The sequence below is a fragment of the Lethenteron reissneri genome, chromosome 63 (genome assembly GCF_015708825.2).
Source record: "Lethenteron reissneri isolate LAM-NWPU_2019-01 chromosome 63, ASM1570882v1, whole genome shotgun sequence".
Lineage (NCBI taxonomy): Eukaryota > Metazoa > Chordata > Hyperoartia > Petromyzontiformes > Petromyzontidae > Lethenteron > Lethenteron reissneri.
This window is the reverse complement of record NC_083841.1, coordinates 2,905,195-2,928,197: the sequence shown is the minus strand read 5'-3', so window position 1 is coordinate 2,928,197 and position 23,003 is coordinate 2,905,195. Positions and strand designations below refer to the sequence as shown.

Sequence of the window (23,003 nt, the reverse complement as noted above, 5' to 3'; positions counted from 1 at the left end):
GTTCCCTACAGACGCCACCAACCCCCACCACCAAAGCTATTCACCGCGTAACGTTATTCACAGACGACGGTTGGTGGTTGTTGTTCGTGGTTGATGGTTGTTGTTGGTGATTATTAGTGGTGGTTGTTGTTCGTGGTTTATGGTTATTGCTGTTGTTGTTGGTGATTGTTGTTGGTTGTTATTAGTGGTGGTTGTTGTTGTTCGTGGTTGATGGTTATTGTTGGTGATTGTTGTTGGTTATTATTAGTTGTGGTTGATGCTGTTGGTTGTTGTTGGTTGTTGGTGATTGTTGTTGGTGGTTATTAGTTGTGGTTGTTGTTGTTCGTGGTTGATGGTTATTATTGTTGTTGGTGATTGTCGTTGGTGGGTTGTTGTAGTAAGTGGTGGTGGTGGTTACTGCTAGTGGTGGCGGTTGGTAGTGGTAGTTGTTAGTTGTTGGTGGTGGTTGGTCGTTGTCGTTGACTGTTGGTGATTGGTGCAAGTTTGTAGGTGGTGGTGGGGGGGGGGTGGTGGGGGGGGAGGTGGTTGCCCGTTGCCATAGCGACTCGCCCGTGAACACAACCCAGTCGCATGCAACAACCCCCACCACGCACAACCCCCTCAGGCCGACCGCCTCTGCTGCCGTTGCCTAGGCCACGGCTGATACAACAACGCTCACTTCAACCACAACCACCACCACCACCACAACCACCACCACCACCACTACCACGGCTCCTGCGGAAGAAGTTGTTCAGGTGGGAAGCTGCTTGCTGATGCTGGCTACTCGCTAACAGCACTTGCCCCTAATAGTCTGTAAGGCTGTATGGGGGATCTTTGTCTTTGTGTGTGCTACTCGCTAACAGCACTTGCCCTAACAGTCTGTAAGACTGTAGGGGGATCTTTGTCTTTGTGTGTGCTACTCGCTAACAGCACTTGCCCTAACAGTCTGTAAGACTGTAGGGGGATCTTTGTCTTTGTGTGTGCTACTCGCTAACAGCACTTGCCCTAACAGTCTGTAAGACTGTAGGGGGATCTTTGTCTTTGTGTGTGTTACTCGCTAACAGCACTTGCCCTAACAGTCTGTAAGGCTGCATGGGGGATCTTTGTCTTTGTGTGTGTTACTCGCTAACAGCACTTGCCCCTAATAGTATGTAAGGCTGTATGGGGGATCTTTGTCTTTGTGTGTGCTACTCGCTCACAGCACTTGCCCTAACAGTCTGTAAGACTGTAGGGGGATCTTTGTCTTTGTGTGTGTTACTCGCTACCAGCACTTGCCCCCACAGTCTAACTAAGACTCTACATCAGCCCTAGCTAAGACTCTACATCAGCCCTAGCTAGAACTCTACATTAGCCCTAGCTAAGACTCTACATCAGCCCTAGCTAAGACTCTACATTAGCCCTAGCTAAGACTCTACATTAGCCCTAGCTAAGACTCTACATCAGCCCTAACTAAGACTCTACATCAGCCCTAGCTAAGACTCTACATTAGCCCTAGCTAAGACTCTACATCAGCCCTAGCTAAGACTCTACATTAGCCCTAGCTAAGACTCTACATTAGCCCTAGCTAAGACTCTACATCAGCCCTAGCTAAGACTCTACATTAGCCCTAGCTAAGACTCTACATCAGCCCTAGCTAAGACTCTACATTAGCCCTAGCTAGAACTCTACATTAGCCCTAGCTAAGACTCTACATCAGCCCTAGCTAAGACTCTACATTAGCCCTAGCTAAGACTCTACATTAGCCCTAGCTAAGACTCTACATCAGCCCTAGCTAAGCCTCTACATTAGCCCTAGCTAAGACTCTACATTAGCCCTAGCTAAGACTCTATATCAGCCCTAGCTAAGACTCTATATCAGCCCTAGCTAAGACTCTACATTAGCCCTAGCTAAGACTCTACATTAGCCCTAGCTAAGACTCTACATTAGCCCTAGCTAAGACTCTATATCAGCCCTAGCTAAGACTCTATATCAGCCCTAGCTAAGACTCTACATTAGCCCTAGCTAAGACTCTACATTAGCCCTAGCTAAGACTCTACATTAGCCCTAGCTAAGACTCTATATCAGCCCTAGCTAAGACTCTATATCAGCCCTAGCTAAGACTCTACATTAGCCCTAGCTAAGACTCTACATTAGCCCTAGCTAAGACTCTACATTAGCCCTAGCTAAGACTCTATATCAGCCCTAGCTAAGACTCTATATCAGCCCTAGCTAAGACTCTACATTAGCCCTAGCTAAGCCTCTACATTAGCCCTAGCTAAGCCTCTACATTAGCCCTAGCTAAGACTCTATATCAGCCCTAGCTAAGACTCTATATCAGCCCTAGCTAAGACTCTACATTAGCCCTAGCTAAGACTCTACATTAGCCCTAGCTAAGACTCTACATTAGCCCTAGCTAAGACTCTATATCAGCCCTAGCTAAGACTCTACATTAGCCCTAGCTAAGACTCTACATCAGCCCTAGCTAAGACTCTACATTAGCCCTAGCTAAGACTCTATATCAGCCCTAGCTAAGACTCTACATTAGCCCTAGCTAAGACTCTACATTAGCCCTAGCTAAGACTCTACATTAGCCCTAGCTAAGACTCTACATTAACCCTAGCTAAGACTCTACATTAGCTCTAGCTAAGACTCTACATCAGCCCTAGCTAAGACTTTACATTAGCCCTAGCTACGACTCTACATCAGCCCTAGCTAAGACTCTACATTAGCCCTAGCTAAGACTCTACATCAGCCCTAGCTAAGACTCTACATTAGCCCTAGCTAAGACTCTACATTAGCCCTAGCTAAGACTCTACATTAGCCCTAGCTAAGACTCTACATTAACCCTAGCTAAGACTCTACATTAGCTCTAGCTAAGACTCTACATCAGCCCTAGCTAAGACTTTACATTAGCCCTAGCTACGACTCTACATCAGCCCTAGCTAAGACTCTACATTAGCCCTAGCTAAGACTCTACATCAGCCCTAGCTAAGACTCTACATTAGCCCTAGCTAAGACTCTATATCAGCCCTAGCTAAGACTCTACATTAGCCCTAGCTAAGACTCTACATCAGCCCTAGTTAAGACTCTACATTAGCCCTAGCTAAGACTCTACATTAGCCCTAGCTAAGACTCTACATTAGCCCTAGCTAAGACTCTACATTAACCCTAGCTAAGACTCTACATTAGCTCTAGCTAAGACTCTACATCAGCCCTAGCTAAGACTTTACATTAGCCCTAGCTACGACTCTACATCAGCCCTAGCTAAGACTCTACATTAGCCCTAGCTAAGACTCTACATCAGCCCTAGCTAAGACTCTACATTAGCCCTAGCTAAGACTCTACATTAGCCCTAGCTAAGACTCTACATCAGCCCTAGCTAAGACTCTACATCAGCCCTAGCTAAGACTCTACACCAGCCCTAGCTAAGACTCTACATCAGCCCTAGCTAAGACTCTTCATTAGCCCTAGCTAAGACTCTACATCAGCCCTAGCTAAGACTCTACATTAGCCCTAGCTAAGACTCTACATTAGCCCTAGCTAAGACTCTACATTAGCCCTAGCTAAGACTCTACATTAACCCTAGCTAAGACTCTACATTAGCTCTAGCTAAGACTCTACATCAGCCCTAGCTAAGACTTTACATTAGCCCTAGCTACGACTCTACATCAGCCCTAGCTAAGACTCTACATTAGCCCTAGCTAAGACTCTACATCAGCCCTAGCTAAGACTCTACATTAGCCCTAGCTAAGACTCTAGCCCTAGCTAAGACTCTACATCAGCCCTAGCTAAGACTCTACATCAGCCCTAGCTAAGACTCTACACCAGCCCTAGCTAAGACTCTACATCAGCCCTAGCTAAGACTCTACATCAGCCCTAGCTAAGACTCTACACCAGCCCTAGCTAAGACTCTACATCAGCCCTAGCTAAGACTCTACATCAGCCCTAGCTAAGACTCTACACCAGGGGTGGGCAAACTTTTTCACTCGAGGTCCACAATGGGTTCTAAAATTTGACAGAGGGGCCTGGTCAGGAACAGATGGATGGAGTGTTTGTGTGAACTAATATAAATGAATTACACAAAGTGCGCCATCTAATTGGGAAATGGGGGCATTATAGGAGGAAGGTAAAATTTAATTTAATAATAATATTTGGACAAGTTCGGCGTGCCGGATTAAAAAGCCCAACGGGTCGTATACGGCCCGCGGGCCGTACTTTGCCATGTCTGCTCTACACTCTACATTAGCGCGCGTGCCAGGCTAGGTGCACCTTGACGCCAGGCACCCTGGAGCGCGTTCGTAAGTCGCACTTTGTTGTTGTTGTTGTTTGTTTGTCAATGTTTTGAAAGACATCAACCGGTCGACAACACCCCCCACCGCCCCGAAACAAGCACGTAAGGCGAGTACGATGGAGGACAGCTCCGGCGACGCCCGCCTGGCCTTCCTCGAGGCGTACACCCTCAAGACGTTCCGCATCAAGGCGGACCGGTGGCAGAAGTGCGTGGCCGTCGAGGACTGCCGGCGTCTCCTGCTCGATTTCCTCGACAACCGAGGAGCCGACCACTCGCCCCTGCTGGTCATCTCGCTCACGCCCGCGGGGCTTCTGCAGCCCTCGTTGGGCTTCCCACCGCCGTCGGGGGCAGCGGCCAAGACGGCTGGGGCCAGCAGCGCGGCGAAAGCGGTCTTTTTCGCCAAGAAGTCGGCGGACACGTCCGGTGGCGGTGGTGGTGGTGGCGGTGGCTTCCCACCCATCTCCGCCGAGACGATCCGCAAGGCGCTGCTGTGCGGAGACCTCAGCTACGCGCCCCTGGAGCAGTTTGCCGCCCTGGTGGAGGAGGTGAGGGGCGAAACGTCGTCCGCTACGTCCGCTCCGCGCGGATCGTTCGGCGTCGATTGTGGTTTTTTTGTGTTACTTGCGGGTTTAGTTTTCGCGTCGCTGTTAACTCCTTTATCAGTAAACATCCCCCTCTACCCACCAATTCAGACCCGGTTGGTCACCCCCCATGCCCCTTTAAACATCGCAACGTTCATCCTGCAAAGTGCCCATCACAAGCGAGAATCACAAATATTATTATTTTTTGCCATATTGAAACGGCTGTAGTACTCCGTATGGATCTAGAAACTGAATTTCCCTGTACAAGAATGCGGGTAAACCATGTGGCTTGACAGGTTTGAGTTCGACGGTTAAAGCCCCCCTCCCCATCTCTCTTACCACCCCCCCCCCCCCACGGCATGACACCTTACCCCGTATTCTTGTACAGGGAAATTGAGTTTCAGGTCCATACGGAGTACAGCCGTGTCATGATGGGACTTTGTAGGATTAATGCTGAGATTTATAGGGGACACGGGGCGACCAATTATGTCTGAATTGGTCTGTAATAAGATAGGCACTGATAAGGGGTTGACAGGTTTGATATACACTACACTATGCACTACGCTACTATACACAATATACTACCATACCGTGTCAACCCACACGGTTTACCCCGTAGTCTTGTACAGGGGAATTGAGCCGTCAGTTCCATACGGCGTACAGCCGTTTCAATACGGGCAAAAAAATAAGAATTGTGTCTATTTGTTTGTGTTTCTCCCTTGTGATGGGACTTTGTAGGATGAACGTTAAGATGTATAAGGGGCACGGGGTGACCAATAAGGTCTGGTTTGGTCTGTAATAAGGTAGGGGCACTGATAAGGGCTTGACAGGTATGCGTAACGAGGGTAAATAACAACAAAAAAGTTAACGAGGTAGTCTGGGGGTGTGGTTATAACTTCCCGAGGGCCTGTCGGTGTTTTTTTTGTTCCACTGAAAGTTGGCGGAGTCCGCTTACTGGTTGCCTTGGACCACCCTCACCGCCGAATTCATTCTGTGGCGGTATTTGGGGAGAGGTCCCCGGGTGAAGGTGGCAGCACCTTGAATGTGCCTATCGCTCCAACGTCACCGCCAGCCGAAAGACGTCCGCGCCTCTGATTAGTACGGTGCGAAAGAAGTTCAACGCGGTACTAACTGGAGAAGCCACTGTAGCTACTCCGAAGCCGCTGGAGATATTAGGAAGCGAATGGAGTTATGCACTTTTAAATCAAGATTGAAAACGAATTTCTTTAGAGCTGCTTTTTGTGTTCCGTTTGTTATCCTTCCCCCCGCACGTCTGAGGAGCACGGTTGGCTACGTATGGTGCGAAAGAAGTTCAACATACGCACACACCAGAGCAGTGGTGGCCAATACCCGGATCGCGAACCACGATCCACAGAAAGATTTGTGTGGCTCTCAGGACAAATCGGGACGAAAAAGCTAACTTAATCAGACAGTTATCGTCACGGCTGGTTAACAAATATAAATTAAATCCCGGACTAAGAATGGATACGTGAAAAACAACAATACATACAAAAAGCGCGATCGAGGCCGCCCACGCTGCCGGAGGACAGGGTAGGAAGGAAGGCCTTGGTGGAGTTGCTGCCCCCGTGACCCAATTCAGTTCAGAAAAGCGGACCGATTTTGATTGATTGATTGCGTACAAATACCATTGGAACCTCATTTGCCAGTAAAAAATATGATAATTGGTTTTTTACCCTTTTATCTGGCAACAAAACTGACACCTTTTTTTTACAAGGAGTCATGTTTGCATAGACCACAATACCTGCAGTCATAATGTTAACAAAAAACATAACTCTGATAATATATGCACTGTTCTTGAAGTTGATTGGTCCACACCCGAGACAGCTTTCCTTAGAACCTAGTCTCACATGGGTTGGACCAGATAGAAGGGTAAAAAACCAATTATCATGCGTACAAATAGATTGTGCGAGTACTTTATGTCTATACCCTGCTGTTATAGTGGTGATTGTTGGTCAATTAGATCTCACCAGAATGGGTCACAGTGCTTGGTGTATTGGCCAGCAATGCACTCGAATGACCTCTGGAGAGGGCCCTGCAGATGGCATTTAATATCACGGTTTAAAAAAAAAATGTGGTAAGGTTTTTGCTGTCCTCTGCCGAACATTATCTCCTGCAGGTATTTTGTCCGCTCTTCCACACTGGCAGTGTACATTACGTGGAAAGCACACGGAAAATCATGGAATTGTCTTAGCCGTGTCGGATTTCTCTGACATGTAGGTAAGGGTTTAGAATTTCAGAATGGCCTCAGTGGAGTTCGTAATAATAGCCGTGTCAGAGACACTAAAAATGCGAGAATCTGGGTTTTATTCACTTGAGATTGATCAAGTTTCTTAAGCGGAGTGAGGTGATAGTCTTAGTTGGTTCACCAATGTGAAGAAATAAGTGTTATAGGTAGACTATAAAAACTAAAATTTTTTTTTTATAAAAAAAAACATTCACCAGGTAAGGCGCAATGAGCTAAATAACTTTTTTTCAGAAGCGACATGACTATCGTTAATTGATAGTTCAACGAAGTGGCTTATCGCGTGGACTTTTTATAGCAGCCAAACATTCTAAACGCACGTTGATTCGAAATGTGGAGGGAAAAACCCAAGGACCCGGAGAAAAATTGCCGTGACCACGGGGAGAGAGACACGCAAACTCCATATATATTTTATTTTATACCTACATGACTTTACCGAAAAAAACCAAAGACTATCCATATATACTGGTGTCAAGGCGAGGTAGTTAACATCTTGCCTGGATAGTTCAGTGGATTTCATAGTGGCCGTAACCAGAGACAATCTTTGTTTCAGCCATGAGGCGGTGTTCTCAAGTAAAGTGAGTTTGATGGCTCTCGCTGGGTCATCAGTGCAAACCATCATCACATTAACATTGGTTTGCTGACTTAATTAGGCTCACTCACACCTTAAATGTGTTTTATTGACGCCGTACAACATCAGCATTGTAGATCAAACGTGTTGCTCTTTATTTTTAAGTTCAGCTTTTTACAATCTGTTGTCTGTCTCTTGAGTTCATCATGTTGTTTCCGGTTAGCCTTCAATAACTTCCCTCGGTAAACATAGTCCTGTTATAAAGGACCGTGTGGCAAACTCCGTTGTTGTACCTTACTTCTGTGCTCCCATGTCTGTCTACGCTCCCCGCTTGGTGAAGTATGGTCACACGGCAAGCGCAGGCCCTCATCCTGCAGTGGATTTTGCATTAACGTCTGTACGTGTGAACGTGGGAGAAATGTGCAACAGCTTATGTAAAGAGATAGAATTGTGTGACCGTCAGCCCAATGTCTGCAGCTGTAGCCATTAGCTGCGTGGGTGTCACATGTCATTAAAATAGTAATGCACATTTACATATGAATCAGCTCTATCAGCCCAATTGTTTCGTCTGCCACCAGTAACACTTTTGATGCATCGTATTAACTTACTGGCTACATTATTTGTGCAAATGGTCCCTTTGATGGACATACAGCCGTATTGAATGGCTAAAGTATTAAGTTGGCACCCACAAAGTTTGCCAGTTTGGCAAACGCACAGAACCATTTCTTTTTCCCCTGCGTGTCTCCATCCGTTCACCGAATCAACATCTTCCTATTGGCTCGACGATACATTTGTTAGAGTATACCCCCTCCACCACCCCCAAACCTGGTTCTCCACCCTTGTGACTGTGACCGTGTTTTGTGGCGGCGAAGCGAGAGGCTAGCTTTCGGGTTGAGCCGCGCGTTGTCAGGGCACGGCGGTCCGGCGTTTGCCTCCGCGCGCTGGTTCTTTCCTCGTTCGATCTACTGAAGCTCCCCAGCGAGTGGCAACGAACCGTTCGGACCTCGTGCCGGAGAGGCTTAACGGCGGCGCAACCGCGACAACCGGATCCCCAGGAGTAAATCTCCGACGTCGGCGCGCAGGTGATCGTGCCGATCCTGGGCAACGAGAAAAATCACGGAGGGTGGCCAGCGGTGGTGGCGCAGGACCTGCGGCGGCACCTGGGCAGCCTGCAGAGCAGCGTGTTCGTCGTGTCGGGGCAGGTCAAGGGCAAGACGCTGCTGCCCATCCCGGCCGGTGCCGAGCGTGTGGTTGACGCTGACCGTCCGCTCAAAGAGTGAGTTTCGGATAAAAGCAAAACAGCAACGGCGCTCGCTTAAGTAATGCCCGAGCAACTCAGAGTGGCACGCGTCACGTCTCAAGCGTTCCAGTGCCCTGCTTTTTGGACTTTAGTTTGTTGTCTTTCCACGCACCTCCGATTGAGCACGGTTGGCTATGTGCGGTGCGAAAAAAGTTCAACATACATACATACGACTGTACACTGCATTACTATACACTACTGCAGACTCCGATTAGTACGGTTGGTTACGTACGGTCCGAAAGAAGTTTAACGTGCGCACGTACATACGGGTGAGTCAGCGGTAGAGCAATCCTGGTTGGGGGTTTGACTCAGCCAATCATCCTTCTGGGGTCGATAAAGTGAGTGCCGCTTTGTGGGGAAGTCAAAAGTGATTATCTAATGGATGGACTGGCTCCCGTCATAGGAATGTGCTCACAGGGCTGTGAGAAGGAGAAGTGAGCACCAATGCCTCATTTGAGCAGCATATCACTTTGGCTTGACTAACTTGAGGCCCTTATACCCTGTTCAGTTCCAGGTTCAACGCCTCCCTCCGTCGGTCAGAGCGTTGAGGCTGAGATGCTGGGTTTTGAACACAACGTGATTAAAGCGCTTTTTTCAAAGTGCAGCCGGGAATATTGGCTCGGCTTGGTCACCGACGATTGCATAGAAAAGAACCTCATCATATTGAAGTGGTCTTTTTCACTTAATTACGGATAGATTTCACCACTGATAATTAAAACATATTCTGTTTGACGGCCGCAACGTTGTTGGAAAATTAGCAGGCCGTATGTGTTGGCGTCACGATCCATATTTTTCCAACCATGAAAAGTACTGCACTTGCAAATGTATTATTAACATGATGCCAAATAGTAACATTACCCCCTCCCAGTGCCACGTTATCCTAGTAGCAAAAGTAGCAAATGCTACGGGCCCCGCACTTTCAAGGGCCTCGCGCTAAATGATTTCAAGCTATCAACTCTGGTTCAGTGATTCTGCACTTGCTCTATTACTATAGTACTATAACGCCGTTAACTTTATGAACGACCGGGTGTTTAAGGTGAGCGATTTGTCGTATTATCCAGCTGTATAGCAAATGAAAAATACAATTACTTTACTGTGCAAGTAAAAAATGTACGTGTTTTAATATTTACGTGTTTTTTTAATTTACGGCCCCTTTATAACATATGCTACAGGCCCCGCACTAGGTTAATCCGGCACTGCCCCCTCCTGTGCAACGACCGCAGAATGTAAACTCCAGTGAAACATAACTCCCTTTGCGTTAGCCTTGCTAGCCATTCCCCATTCATTCAATCCATTCATCATCATCATCGTCATCATTTACCGTCATCAATTTTGCTTTAACCGATTTCACGCATCATCACAGATTCACCCATTGTTCCCTCTCATCTATTTCATTCACCATTACATTCATATGCTGTTGTACCGCTGTTAATTCTTCGTAAAGCGCCTTGTTTAAGGCGCCATATTAATTCCGTTAAGCTACGATAAGAATGGCGCGAACACCAAGCGCGCTGAACGATTGCCATTTGTTGAGCCTTAGCCAGCCAAGTTTGTAAAAAAAATCACACGGCGGGTCATGGGCGGTGCCGCGTGCGCAGTGAGGACAGCGTGGACCGCTCGGTGGTGCACGCCATCGAGTCGGTGGTCATCGAGTGGAGCCACCAGATCCAGGAGGTGCTGAAGAAGGACTCATCCAGGCCTCTGATGGAGGGACTCAACCCCAACCCCAGCGCCGAGCTGGAGTTCTGGCAAAGCAGGCGAGTGCAGCGCTCACCGCGTGATTGCTAGCGAATGCAAAGGGGTGAAGGAGCCGCCCTGCAATTCCCTGCTTATGCCACTGCTGCCGGAAGGGTAGAGGTCGCAACTGGGTACCCGATACCCGTACCCTACCCGATACCCGGCTACCTGTACCCGGCCGGGTACGGGTACGGGTAGCCGTTTGCGACCCTGGTGCGGCCGGGTACGGGTACGGGTAAGGAATCAAAACCCGTTTGCGACCTCTGCGGAAGGGCCTCCACAACCGCGAAAAAACCTTCATGGTAAAATGAACGTCCGCTTGCCGACTGCACTCCACCAGATACGCGGACTTGGAGTGCATCCACGAGCAGCTGCAGTCCCGGCGCGTGTGCTCCATGGGCGACCTCTTGGAGAAGACACAGAGCACCTACTTCCCGGCCTTCAAGGCCATGATACAGGACGTGGTCACAGGTGGGAGCCCTGGGTTACATGTCGCCGCGGTGGCGAGATGTTAACTACCTCGCCTGTTATACAGGAGGTCGTGGGTTTGATCCCGACTCTGATTTCTGTTGTGTATTTGAAGTTTGCTGTCTCTCTCTCTCCGTGGTCACGTGGATTTTTCTTGGGGTCCTCCGGTTTTCCTTCCATATTTAAAATCAATGTGTTTCGAGTATTTGGCTGCTATAAATGTCTACATGATGATAAGCCATCTTCTTGGTTCTTTCGGTAAAGTCACGTAGAAGGGAAACAATGAAATAATAAAAATAAACATAATAAAATACAATTCTCACGACGTTTCGGCCACAACGCAAGCAGCTGTCCTCAGGTGAAGACCAGGTCTGTCCGGGAGTCATTCAGACGCTGTCTCCCCGACAGACCTGGTCTTCACCTGAGGACGGCTGCTTGCGTTGTGGCCGAAACGTCGTGAGAATTATTTTATTATGTTTTATTTTTATTATTTTATTACTTCCCTTCTACGTGACTTTACCGAAAGAACCAAGAAGATGAATCCCTGCAGTCACGAAAGCTTTAAAATCATTTTATTATGTTTTATTTTTATTATTTTATTATTTCCCTTCTACGTGACTTTACCGAAAGAACCAAGAAGATGAATCCCTGCAGTCACGAAAGCTTTAAATCGAGATGATAAGCCACTTCGTTGAGCTATAATTTGTTACGGCCAGGTCGCTGGGCCTTACGTGGTAAAATAAAAAAGACAGTTTATCGTTTTGAAAGTTTTCCTCTCCTCCTGCCCACAGCCCTGGAGGAGGCGCGCAACATCAACAGCAACCTGAAGCCACTGAAGCGCACGATGGAGGACGTGGAGGGTGCCGAGCTGAACGAGGCCGGACCGCTGCTGGCTCCGCTGATGCGCGTCGTCGCCCTCGTGTGGCGCAACTCGCGTTTCTACCGAACGCCCGAGCGCATCGTGGTGCTGCTGCAGGAGATTTGCAACCTCCTCATCCAGCAGGTGGGGCGTGGGGACGTGGGGCATGACCCTTCCCACAACCCCCCACCTCTCCACCGCGGATATTACTGCGTTCCTTCAGGGGAGGCAACGGTTTGTTTCCGCCGGCGAACGTTTGCTGCGTTAGGCTTCATGGGTGTAGGGGTTGATCTTCTTGGCTCTTTCGGTAAAGTCACGTAGAAGGGAAATATTAAAGTAATAAAAATAAAACGTAATGAAATACAGACAGACCTGTTTTTCACCTGAGGACGGCTGCTTGCGTTGTGGCCGAAACGTCGTGAGAATTATTTTATTATGTTTTATTTTATTATTTTATTATTTCCCTTCTACGTGACTTTACCGAAAGAACCAAGAAGATGAATCCCTGCAGTCACGAAAGCTTTAAATCGAAATTTAGGGTAGGGGTTGGTTTTGGGGCGCCATGGTGGCGAGATGTTAACCACCTCGCCTGGCATGCAAGGAGGTCGCGGGCTCCATCCAGACCCTGACGCCTGCTGTATATTTGAAGTTTGCGTGTCTCTCTCCCCGCGGTCACGTGTGTTTCGAGTACTTGCCTGCAATGACATTTCCACGCAAATAAGCCACTTCGTTGGCCTATCACTTGCGACAGGCAGATCGCTGTTGAAAAAGAGCTATACGGCTCAGCAGGCCCTACCTGTTTTATTTTTATTATTTTATTACTTCCCTTCTACGTGACTTTACCGAAAGAACCAAGAAGATGAGGCCCTACCTGGTAAAATAAAAAGTAGTTTATAGCTTTAGCTTAAGCGGTGAACGGCGCAGAGGGTGACGTACCGGCAGGGGCCTTACCTGGTAAAACGAAAAACAACAACAACAAGATATCACTGCGCGTAGGCCCGCACGTTCATCAACGCTGAGGAGGTGCTGAAGGGCGAGGCGGAGGAGAACCTGGCCCGAGTGCGCGAGGCCCTCTCCATCCTGCGCCTCTTCCGCTCCGTCTACGAGGAGGAGAGGGCGGCCCTGCCCTCCCTGCGCAAGGGCAGCGATGACGATGGCGGCGATGACGGCGGCGACGACGGCTGGGATTTCCCGCCCAACGCCGTCTTCTCACGCCTCGACCGCTTCACGGAGAGAGTCACCGACGTGGAGGTGAGATTCCAACATTTCCGTCCTCCCCATCATCTCTAACTTCTCCCGGTGGCGGTGAGAGCCGAGCGCCGAAATCCACGGCGCAAGTGAGCCTGGGGTGGGTCCTGGCAGTCGCCACGTCGTTATTGTGGGGGTAGTTGGGGCTACAGGCGGCGGTGATGGTGGTAGTAGTTGGTAACGGGAAACATCTGTAGCTGCGGACTTGCCTCCTCCATAACAGATCGGCGTCTGTTGTGGAGGAGGCTCGTGAAGGACGCTACTGGGCAGCTGGATGCAATGGTGTGTGTACGTATGTTGATGCTTCTTTCGCGCCGTACGTAGCCAACCGTGCGGGGGAAGGACAACCAGCTAAACATAAAACGCCGTTGATTTTGTGGTTGTGGCGGTCGTGTTGGTGAGAGTGGGCATGGTGGTATGTGTGGGTGAGCGGTAGTGTAACGGTTAGCACGTTACCCTACGAACCCGGCTACCTGAGTACCATTCCCACTCGCGGCCAACACCAAGTGACGATTATCTGAACCGGTCCAGGGCCTCCCCAAGGTCGACTCAGCCTCAAATGAGTACCTGGTGCGGAGTGTAAATATCGCCACTAGGGAGACAAAGGTGGTCGGGCGTGGTGCTGGCCACTCACCCTCTCGTGTGCCGTGCAGGCCTTCATAGGTTCTACTCTCGAACAGTACTTGCCCCAATAGTCTTTGTCTTCGTGGTATGCGTGCGGATGTGTCGATGGTGCATCCACCCCGTCCATTTCCCCGCCACCCTGACAGGAGCTGCTGGTGACGGCCGTGGACATGTTCAAGCTGGAGAAGATTGAGATTGGGGGCCTCCGTGGCCGGGTGTTGAGCCAACGCATCTGCGACATCCACCAGCAGTTCCAGGAGCTGTTTGGGCAGTTTTCCGAGAAAACTTACGACTCCTTGGACGTGACAAACCAGGTTTGCGAATCCGTGGTGGCAAGGAGATGTTAACTACCTCGCCTCGCATGCAGGAGGTCGTGGGTTCGGTCCCGACCCTGACGCCTGCTGCTGTATATTTGGAGTTTGCGTGTCTCTCTCTCTCATCATCATCACGGTGGCTAGGAGATGTTAACTACCTTGCCTGGTATGCAGGAGGTCGTGGGTTCGGTCCCGACCCTGACGCCTGCTGCTGTATATTTGGAGTTTGCGTGTCTCTCTCTCTCATCATCATCACGGTGGCTATGAGATGTTAACTACCTCGCCTGGTATGCAGGAGGTCGTGGGTTCGGTCCCGACCCTGACGCCTGCTGCTGTATATTTGGAGTTTGCGTGTCTCTCTCTCTCATCATCATCACGGTGGCTAGGAGATGTTAACTACCTCGCCTGGTATGCAGGAAGTCGTGGGTTCGATCCTGACCCTGACGCCTGCTGCTGTATATTTGGAGTTTGCGTGTTTTTCTTGTGGTTACGTGGACTTTTTTCGGGGTCCTCCAGTCTTTTTCCCTATACATTTTAGAAAGAACACGCATTTTAGAGTTGTTGGCTGCTATACATTTCCACGTGATAAGCCGCTTGGTTGAGCTATCGTTTGTGGCCAGGCCGCTTCTGAAAAAGAGCTATAAAGTTCAGTGGGCCTTACCTGGTGAAATAAAAAAAAGTTTTTAGTTTAATTCTGGTATTGTTTGTGAGAATCAACGGCGAGCTGAAACGTACGTATGTTGAAGTTCTTTCGCACCGTACGTAGCCAACCGTGCTTATCTGAGGTGCGGGGGAAGGACAACAAACTAAACACAAAAAATCAGTTCTAAGGAACTAAGTTTTCAATCGAGCTCCCAGTGACTTCCTGATATCAGAAGGAAGGATGTTCCAGACGGCCGCAGAAGTGCATATGAAATGATCGCAAATGGCACGCTAAACAACACCTGTGCACGTGACGATTTAATTTACTTAGCCGTACCGAGGGTGGTGGAGGGGTCTTCACACAAACCTGGCCCCACCCTTTGGCCGTGACAACCTACGTGTTTTCGGTTAGACCAGTGTTCTTCACTAATTTTCAGAGGGGGTGTGGGGGCACTTTTGCCGATAAGACATCATCGGTGTGTGCGGGCCACCACACATTTGAAACCATTGGGGGTTTGACAGCACGACGACAATGATAATAGGGGGCATAATGCACGGGCATAATATGACTTTAAACCCCCCGCCCACCTCCTACGCATTTCACAAGTAGTACTAATCCCATATCTGCATTTCCCATAAATATGCTAAATTCCTCTTGATATGCAAATTATTTTGTCAAGGCACTCTTCCCCCTCCAACCCAGCTTAAATAGACGCTCCAAGCCTGGGGTGTTTCATTCAGACTCTGTCTTCTCGACAGACCTGTTCTTCACCTGAGGACGGCTGCTTGCGTTTTGGCCGAAACGTCGTGCGAATTATCCATTCTACGTGACTTTACCGAAAGAACCAAGAAGATGATAGGGGGCGTTTTCACATTTGTGTAAAGTTGGGGGTGTCGCACTAAAGGCCACCAGATGGCCGTCAGTGGCCCGCGGACCTTGCAATGAAGGACCCTGTGTTAGATGTTGTCTCTGACCACGCTGTCCTTGCGCAGGAGTTTGAAAAGGACGTACGGAACTTCAAGATTCAGGTTGAAGACAGCGACCGGCAGCTCGGAGCGATTTTCTGCCAAGCTTTCGCCGACGCACTGAGCGTGGAGCACGCCTTCAAGGTATCTGGCGCACACGCAGCGCCCCGTTTGTCGATCCGCTGCTGGATGACGAGGGCCTCTGTGCGCCTGTGACCTCTCACCATGACCTCCAGGAGCTCTCTTTGGTCAGATTGACGACAATAACCCTACGGCAGCTCGGACGTCAAACAAGATGTACATTTTATTTCATGTCACCCTCCTCCACCCGCCTGCTCTGATGAGTCCGGTGTGCCTGCTTGGTACCGTCGATGCCCATGCTACTACCGCCCGGAAAGGCAGAATGTTGCAATGTATGATGTTATGATAAAAAATTACACGTGAAAGAAATACATTTCATGTCAAGTACTTTGACCTTGGGTGTTGTTTCCCCGCGCAGCTCATTGACATGTTCGGCTCTCTGCTGGAGAGGCCTCTGATTGCGGAAGACGCCAACGTACACCTGCCGCGCCTCGTGACCATGTTCGACCACGACCTGGACAGCGCCAAGGTCATCTACAACCGACACATCGCCACGGAGAAGGACCTGGGTGCGTGCTCCTAGCTCTGCCTGGCGGGCCTTGTGTGCCTCGCCGGCCTCAACGGGCGCTCGCTAACAGCGCTCGTAAAAGCACAGGAGCTCGGCGGATCGTTTACGTTTGCGGGATCCTGAGAGAGGGCAACAGCTTGGGGTCGTTCCATCCAGCAGTGGATTGAGGCGACAGAGAGCACTTGCCCTGGCCGGTCTGTAACAGCTGTGAGGGTGATATTTGTCTTTTGTTGCGTCCGTGCCCTCTGATGCGCTCCAGTCTTTCTCTCGCTGCTGTTCAGTCACTGCCTTGTTTCTCTTTGAACGCTGCCACCATGGTCGTCGCTCTGGTGAACCTCCTCGCCTTTATAACTCCCAGCCACACTGCGTTCAGCCACCACGCGGTGGGATAAAACGCATCTCCTGCTGCCTCTTTTGTCTTAAATGCTCGAATTTGCAACTCCCTCCCGTCCATCATCCCTTATCCACCAAGTGTCCCTAACCTTTCTGCGGTCAAAAAACGACACGTTTGTTCTCGCCCGCTACACAACGATTAGCGCTCTAAGTTGCTCGCCACTTTGCGTCTGCGACGAAGCACGCGCGCAGCCATAGCGGATGGCGTCCGTCGCGTAGTGCGATCCATCTTCATTGTGTTTGTGCCTTGTGGGTTGATTTTTTGTGTTTTCCTTCAATTAGAAATGAAATCAACACACTCGTGAATAACAGTGGCCCTTCCTCACAGCACAGAGAGAGAGAGGGCTGGAGTGAATAGGAGTTGTGTAAAGTATTTAAAACACCTCAAGACAAAGACAAAGATCCCCGTATAGCCTTGAACAGACGGTTGGGGCAAGTGCTGTTCGCGAGTGGCAGCACCTATGAAAGCCGGCACGGCACACGAGCGCGTGGGTGACCAGCACCACGCCAGGCCGCCTTTGTCTCCACGGTGGCGATGTTTGCGCACTGCACCAGGTACTAATTTTAGGCTGAGTCGACCTAGGGAAGGCCCAGGACTGGTTCAGATAATCGTCACTTGGTGTTGGCCGTGAGCGGGAATGGAACCCGGGTTCGTAGGGCAGCGCGCTTACAGCTCGGGGCCTTTATATTCCTCGGAACTGTGCACACACACACTCAGACATATATTAAAAAAACGTTGACTTCTATTATATTGTAGCGTGGCCCTCGCGAAACGAAACGCGATCGAATGAACCCCTCCGACGTTGCACCCGCAGGCCGGCCGCCCGTCAGTAAGAACATGCCCTACGTGGCGGGAGGCCTGCGTTGGGCCCAGCTGCTGGAAGGGAGGATCGAGGTTCCCTACAGGAATTTCAAGCACTTCTCCCACCGGTACGTCACCCTCTGCTCCAGTTCACCGCCTAAATGAAAACTTTCGATTTAAAGCTTTCGTGACTGCAGGGATTCATCTTCTTGGTTCTTTCGGTAAAGTCACGTAGAAGGGAAATAATAAAATAATAAAAAGAAAACATGATAAATGTATTTTATTCCCTTCTACGTGACTTTACCGAAAGAACCAAGAAGATAAACGAAAGTTGTAAACTATTTTTTTTATTTTACCAGGTAAGGCCCGCTGAGCCGTATAGCTCTCACAAATGATAGCTAATCGAAGTGGCTTATCATCACGTGGAAATGTATGGCAGCCGAATAATCTAAAAGCACGTTCATTCTAAATATAGAGGGAAAAACCAAGGGACCCGGCGAAAAATCCACGTGACCACGGGGAGAGAGAGAAAGAGATGTGCGTGGCGGTTGCCTCTGTCCATTTAGCCCCACCACACACGTGGCCTACAAATCGGCTAACCGTGGGTGTACCCATTTCAGCGCGTCAAGTGCCTTGCAGAAATGCGCTTTTTAAAGTCTTAGGTTGTTTATTAGCAGGAGATCATCACGCTTGGGTATAAAGGTAAAGGTGCAGCCCTGCAATTGCTTGATCACGCCACTGCTGATGGACGGGCGTCCACTGCGAGGGAACTCTAGAGGGTGTGTGACCCACTCGTTCTGCTGCGCTGGCCAAATGACTTCGAGGGAGGTGGGAGTTACCCACACTTTACCCCACCACACGTAACTTGCCAACTGGCTGACGGTGGTTAGCCCATTTCTACCGCTGGATGGACAGAGGTAGCGCTGCGATGGGGTGGGTGGGGGGGGGTGGGTTATAAGAAAGATGCTTCCACCCCCCCCCCCCCCCCCCATCGTATCAAGTGCCGCACCAGGGTATGGAATCTACTGGACATCTGTGAAACTGCTGGACGTCTTTTGAAAAAGAGCGTCATGGCTCACCAGATTCCTCCAGTATAAACGAATATTCTGAAAAAAAAAATATTTTGAAAAATTCTGAGATGGAATCGAACCGGTGGCACTCTGGACAGCTGGTCCCCCCCCCACCCCCCCACCCCCCCAACCCCCCACCCCCCCGTCGCTGGATGCAAGTCTGACTTGCGGCTCGCTGCCTTGTGCCCCGTTACGCCGGTGCCGGTGCAGGTGCATGGAGACGGTCGAGGCGCACAGCATGATGCAGAAGTACGAGGAGATGATCGAGCTGCTCAATAGGTGAGAGGTGAAATGGGCGTCAACGGCCGAGGCGGACCCCTTTTTAAATCCTTTATATTAAGTTCACTTGCTTGCTTGCTTGCGCCAATCGAGCTGACATTTTGCACACAGACTCGTTGTGCGTGACAATTTCTTTTCGTGAAAAAAAAATTCCAAAATTTTACACTTTTTAGGTAAAAAAAAATTACATTTAATTACCAATTGCTTAATGGTGGCAGGCAATCATCTGACCCATAGGTGGCAGCCATCTCAAGCCAGAGGACGAGAGGACTCTAGCCGCCCGTTTCAAAGACCAATGTGGGCTGGGTTGTGGCCCATTGAACACGCATATAAAGGATTTATAGTGAAAAACTTTGTTTTTCCGGGTTAATTTTTTTGTGCCTTGGCAGGGGAGGTGGAGAACAAACCGGGAGGAATGGCCGTGTGTTCAGATTACTCAACTATAAACTTTCTTTTCTACTTGAGAAGTGAAACTGGCCACAAATTATACAGCTCCGTGAATTGGCTTATTTCTAGATTTGAAATTTTCGTGACTGCAAGGATCCATGCTCTTTGGTTCTGTCGGTTAAAGTCACGTCGGTGAAAAATAAAAATAATAAAATGAAAACAACTAAATTAAATCACGACGTTTCGGAGGCAACACAAGCCTCCGTCATCAGGTGGAACCGTCACAGCAAAATTTGATTTAATTTATTTAAATTTTTTACCTACGTGACTTTACCGAAAAAACCAAACAGTATGAATCCTTGCAGTCATGAAAACTTCAAATCTAGAATTGACCATTTCACCTCGTCCACTCTGTGTTCAACCACCACCACCAACGCCACCGCCACCACCACCGCCACCACCACGACCACCACGGCCGCCACCCTGTAGGTCACCCTGACTTCTCTTTCTGCTTCTTCCATTCCACTTCTCCCCTTTTTGAATTCCCTCTCCCATCGTCTCTGTTGCTCAGTCAAAACGATTTACACCTTCAACGGTGCTGTTTGCTGCCTTGCGTTTTTTTTCTTTCCCCGCCTTCGGGCCTGCCATCGGCGAAAATCTCGAAACTGAGCGAGCCTCACTCGATTCCCATTGCCCTTCCGATGTCGACACGGTGCGCCCCCCGCCGTGCAGCTGTTGAGCCGAAGGAGTTTCGAGCCGACGGTGTCTGTCGGCGCGTGCGCAACTCAGGTACAAGGAGCGTCTCTTTGCCGAGTGGGCCCAGTCCGTGGGCGAGAGGTCGGAATTCAACCTGTCCCAGCCGCTCATCTGCCGGGACCCTGAGACTCGCCTCATATCGGTCAACTTCAACCCTCAGGCATGTGATCCCACACCAGCATGATTGAAAATTTTTTAGCAAACAAGCGATCGAACTGCCACGCCAGGCCATTAAGGGAGCCTCTGTTTTGTGAGTGGGGGGGGGGGGACCCTCAGTGTCAGCCGTCCCTGCGCAGTACAAGGCGAACGCAGCTGCGGGAATGAATTGGCAAGTAGGGAGCAATGTTGCCATGTGGCTTTGCCCGATTAAGTGATCTTTTAGGTAATCATTGATCACATTCGGCAAATTATGGCTCGTTCCGAGCTGGTGTCTTCCACTTCGAAGCAGGCGGTGCGGGGTACTTTGTCGTTAACCAGGGCGGCCGCTTGGGCTCGAACCCGCGAGCTCCTACCGACAGGACGGCAGGCACGCGACCGCTGGGGTCGCGTCGCCGCCCCTCGCAGAGTGTTGTTGAGGCCCTGCCTCCATTCCGCAGCATAAACAAATGGTGCTTTTTTTGGAAGATTTAATTGCGTACATTACATTTTATTGTTTGTTGCGGTTGCACCCGAATCAAGAGCCGAATGGCTTACAGGGTTATTCCAAATAACTGAAACTGAAAAACTGAAACTGTGTGCCTCCACAGCTGGTGGCCGTGCTGCGGGAGGTGCGGTACCTGGAGTTGTTGGCCCGTGGCGGTGGCGGCGGCAGTGGCGGTGGCAGCGCTGGCAGCGTCGGTGGTAGTTTGGCAGGGGAGCAAGATTTTGGCGGACTCAAGTCCGTGCCGGAGGAGGCGCAGAGACTGTACGCGGGGCGGGAGGATTTGCGGCGGTGAGTTGCGGCCCGATGCCTGTCCAGCGACAGCAAAGAGAAAGATCCCCCGTGTAGCCTTATCAGACTGTTGGGGAAAGTGTTGTCCGCGAGTGGCACCTATGAAGGCCGGCACGGCACGCGAGTGGGATGTGTGGTTAGCAGCATCATGCCCGGCCGCCTTTGTCTCCCGAGTGGCGATGTTTACACACTGCACGAGGTACTCATTTGAGGCTGAGTCTACCTAACGGGAGAGTCAGGAACGGTTCAGATAATCGTGACTTGTGGTGGCCGTGAGCTGGAAATTGAATTTGGGTTTGCCAGGTTCTTCGTGCAGCGCTCTAACTGCTGCACTACCGCTCCCTGCAACAGCATCGAATAGTCAACAAAAAGTCAAATAAGTATGGAGGCGGTGCCCGTCTCAGAACCAGTGGTGGCAATTCCACATTCCTGTGGTAGGGTGAGTCTACCCACAGGACAACCACTGTTCACCTCCCCACAGAGCGGGACTCATTTTGGAGGGACGATGAACTGGCGACCTTCCGACTATGAGCCGCTCGATCTACGGCTGAGCGGCCAGGCTGGTTAGCTGTAGAGCGGTCGTGGTGATCGGTGGGCGCATCGATTCGCGGATCAATTTGCAGATATTTGGGGCAGCGCTAGAGGATAAAAGTTACCTCGAGGAAATAATGATGCCAATTATATTAACCCGGAAAAGCCTCACCGGCGCACATGGTCCAGTTTTCAGGAGGTTCTGCCACTTGCAATCCAGGGGTTTCCACTTTGATCTCCCGGTGTGACGTTTGAAGAAATTAGCGAGTTCATGAAACAACCCCCACCTCTTTCCATCCATTAGGATACACGGATGCACCGCAGTTGGCCGCGTGTGGTGGGGTAACGTGTGGGTAACTGCCACATATTCTTCCGTTGGGATGTCTGGTCAACGTGGAAGAGGAGGTCAAAACACCCTCCAGCAAGCCTCTCTCGTGGCTTGCCTTAGTGGAGGTCCTTCCTCCAGCAGCTGTGTGCGCAAGCACTTGCAGGGCCGCACCTTTACTCTGCCACGTTGGGACGCTCGGGGTGCAGGTGCGTGGAGAGCCTGGAGCTGACGGTCGGCTGGTACAACAAGGTGCTGCGCTCCGTGCTGGAGGTGGAGCTGCCCCTCGTGGCCGGGCAGCTCCAGGAGGTGGATGACAAGTTGGAGCTGGCAGAGGGCACGCTCTGCTGGAAGAGTGAAGGTGCGGCGAGTAGGGGTGGCTGTGTGACGCAGGTGTTCACGCGAGCCGCGGTGGCGAGATGTTAACTACCTCGCCTGGGGATCGTGGGTTCTATCCCAACCCTGACGCCTGCTCCATATTTGGAGTTTGCTTATTCTCTCTCCCCGTGGTCGTGTGGATTATTCTACGGTTCCACCGGTTTTTCCCCTCCACATTTGGAAAGATACGTTGAGAGTATTTGCCTGCTATTAAAGTTTCACGTGATAGACCACTTTGTTGGGGCCATCATTTGCGGGCAGGTGGCTTCTGAAAAAGAGCTACATAGCTCAGTGGGCCTTACCTTGTGAAACAGAAATAGTAAAAAACAAATTTTGTTTATACTCTTTGGTTCTATCTTAATTATGGAGCTTTCGTGACTGCAGGAATTATTCTTTGGTTCTTTCGGTTAAGTCACGTCTAAAGATAAAATAATAAATAAAAAAATTAAAATTCATTTATTATTTTATATTTAGACGTGACTTAACCGAAAGAACCAAAGAATAACTCTTTGGTTCTTTCGGTAAAGTCACGTAGTTGGAAATAAAATGAAACAAATCACGACGTTTCGATCGCAACGCAAGCAATCGTCATCAGGTGGGACAACTGCATCAATAAACAACTGCTGAAGAAGGCGAGAGAGCTGCCGTGGCACGAGGTTATGTAGACTGTATAGGTAGGG

The 23,003-nt window shown here is 49.9% G+C and overlaps 1 protein-coding gene across 1 annotated transcript in view; it reads left to right on the top strand.

The window, feature by feature from the left end:
- The first annotated feature begins 51 nt into the window (after positions 1-51).
- The window catches only part of LOC133358809 (dynein beta chain, ciliary-like), a 34,638-nt gene continuing 11,686 nt past the window's right edge, over positions 52-23,003 (top strand). Inside the window, 15 exon segments of the mRNA XM_061577257.1 lie at positions 52-734; positions 4,307-4,794; positions 8,747-8,940; positions 10,563-10,721; positions 11,042-11,172; positions 11,961-12,172; positions 13,025-13,279; positions 14,047-14,214; positions 15,850-15,966; positions 16,322-16,472; positions 17,680-17,794; positions 18,947-19,015; positions 20,192-20,318; positions 20,905-21,089; positions 22,155-22,306. Of these exon segments, the coding sequence (XP_061433241.1) occupies positions 4,366-4,794; positions 8,747-8,940; positions 10,563-10,721; positions 11,042-11,172; positions 11,961-12,172; positions 13,025-13,279; positions 14,047-14,214; positions 15,850-15,966; positions 16,322-16,472; positions 17,680-17,794; positions 18,947-19,015; positions 20,192-20,318; positions 20,905-21,089; positions 22,155-22,306 (2,464 nt within the window). The 5' untranslated portion in view covers positions 52-734; positions 4,307-4,365.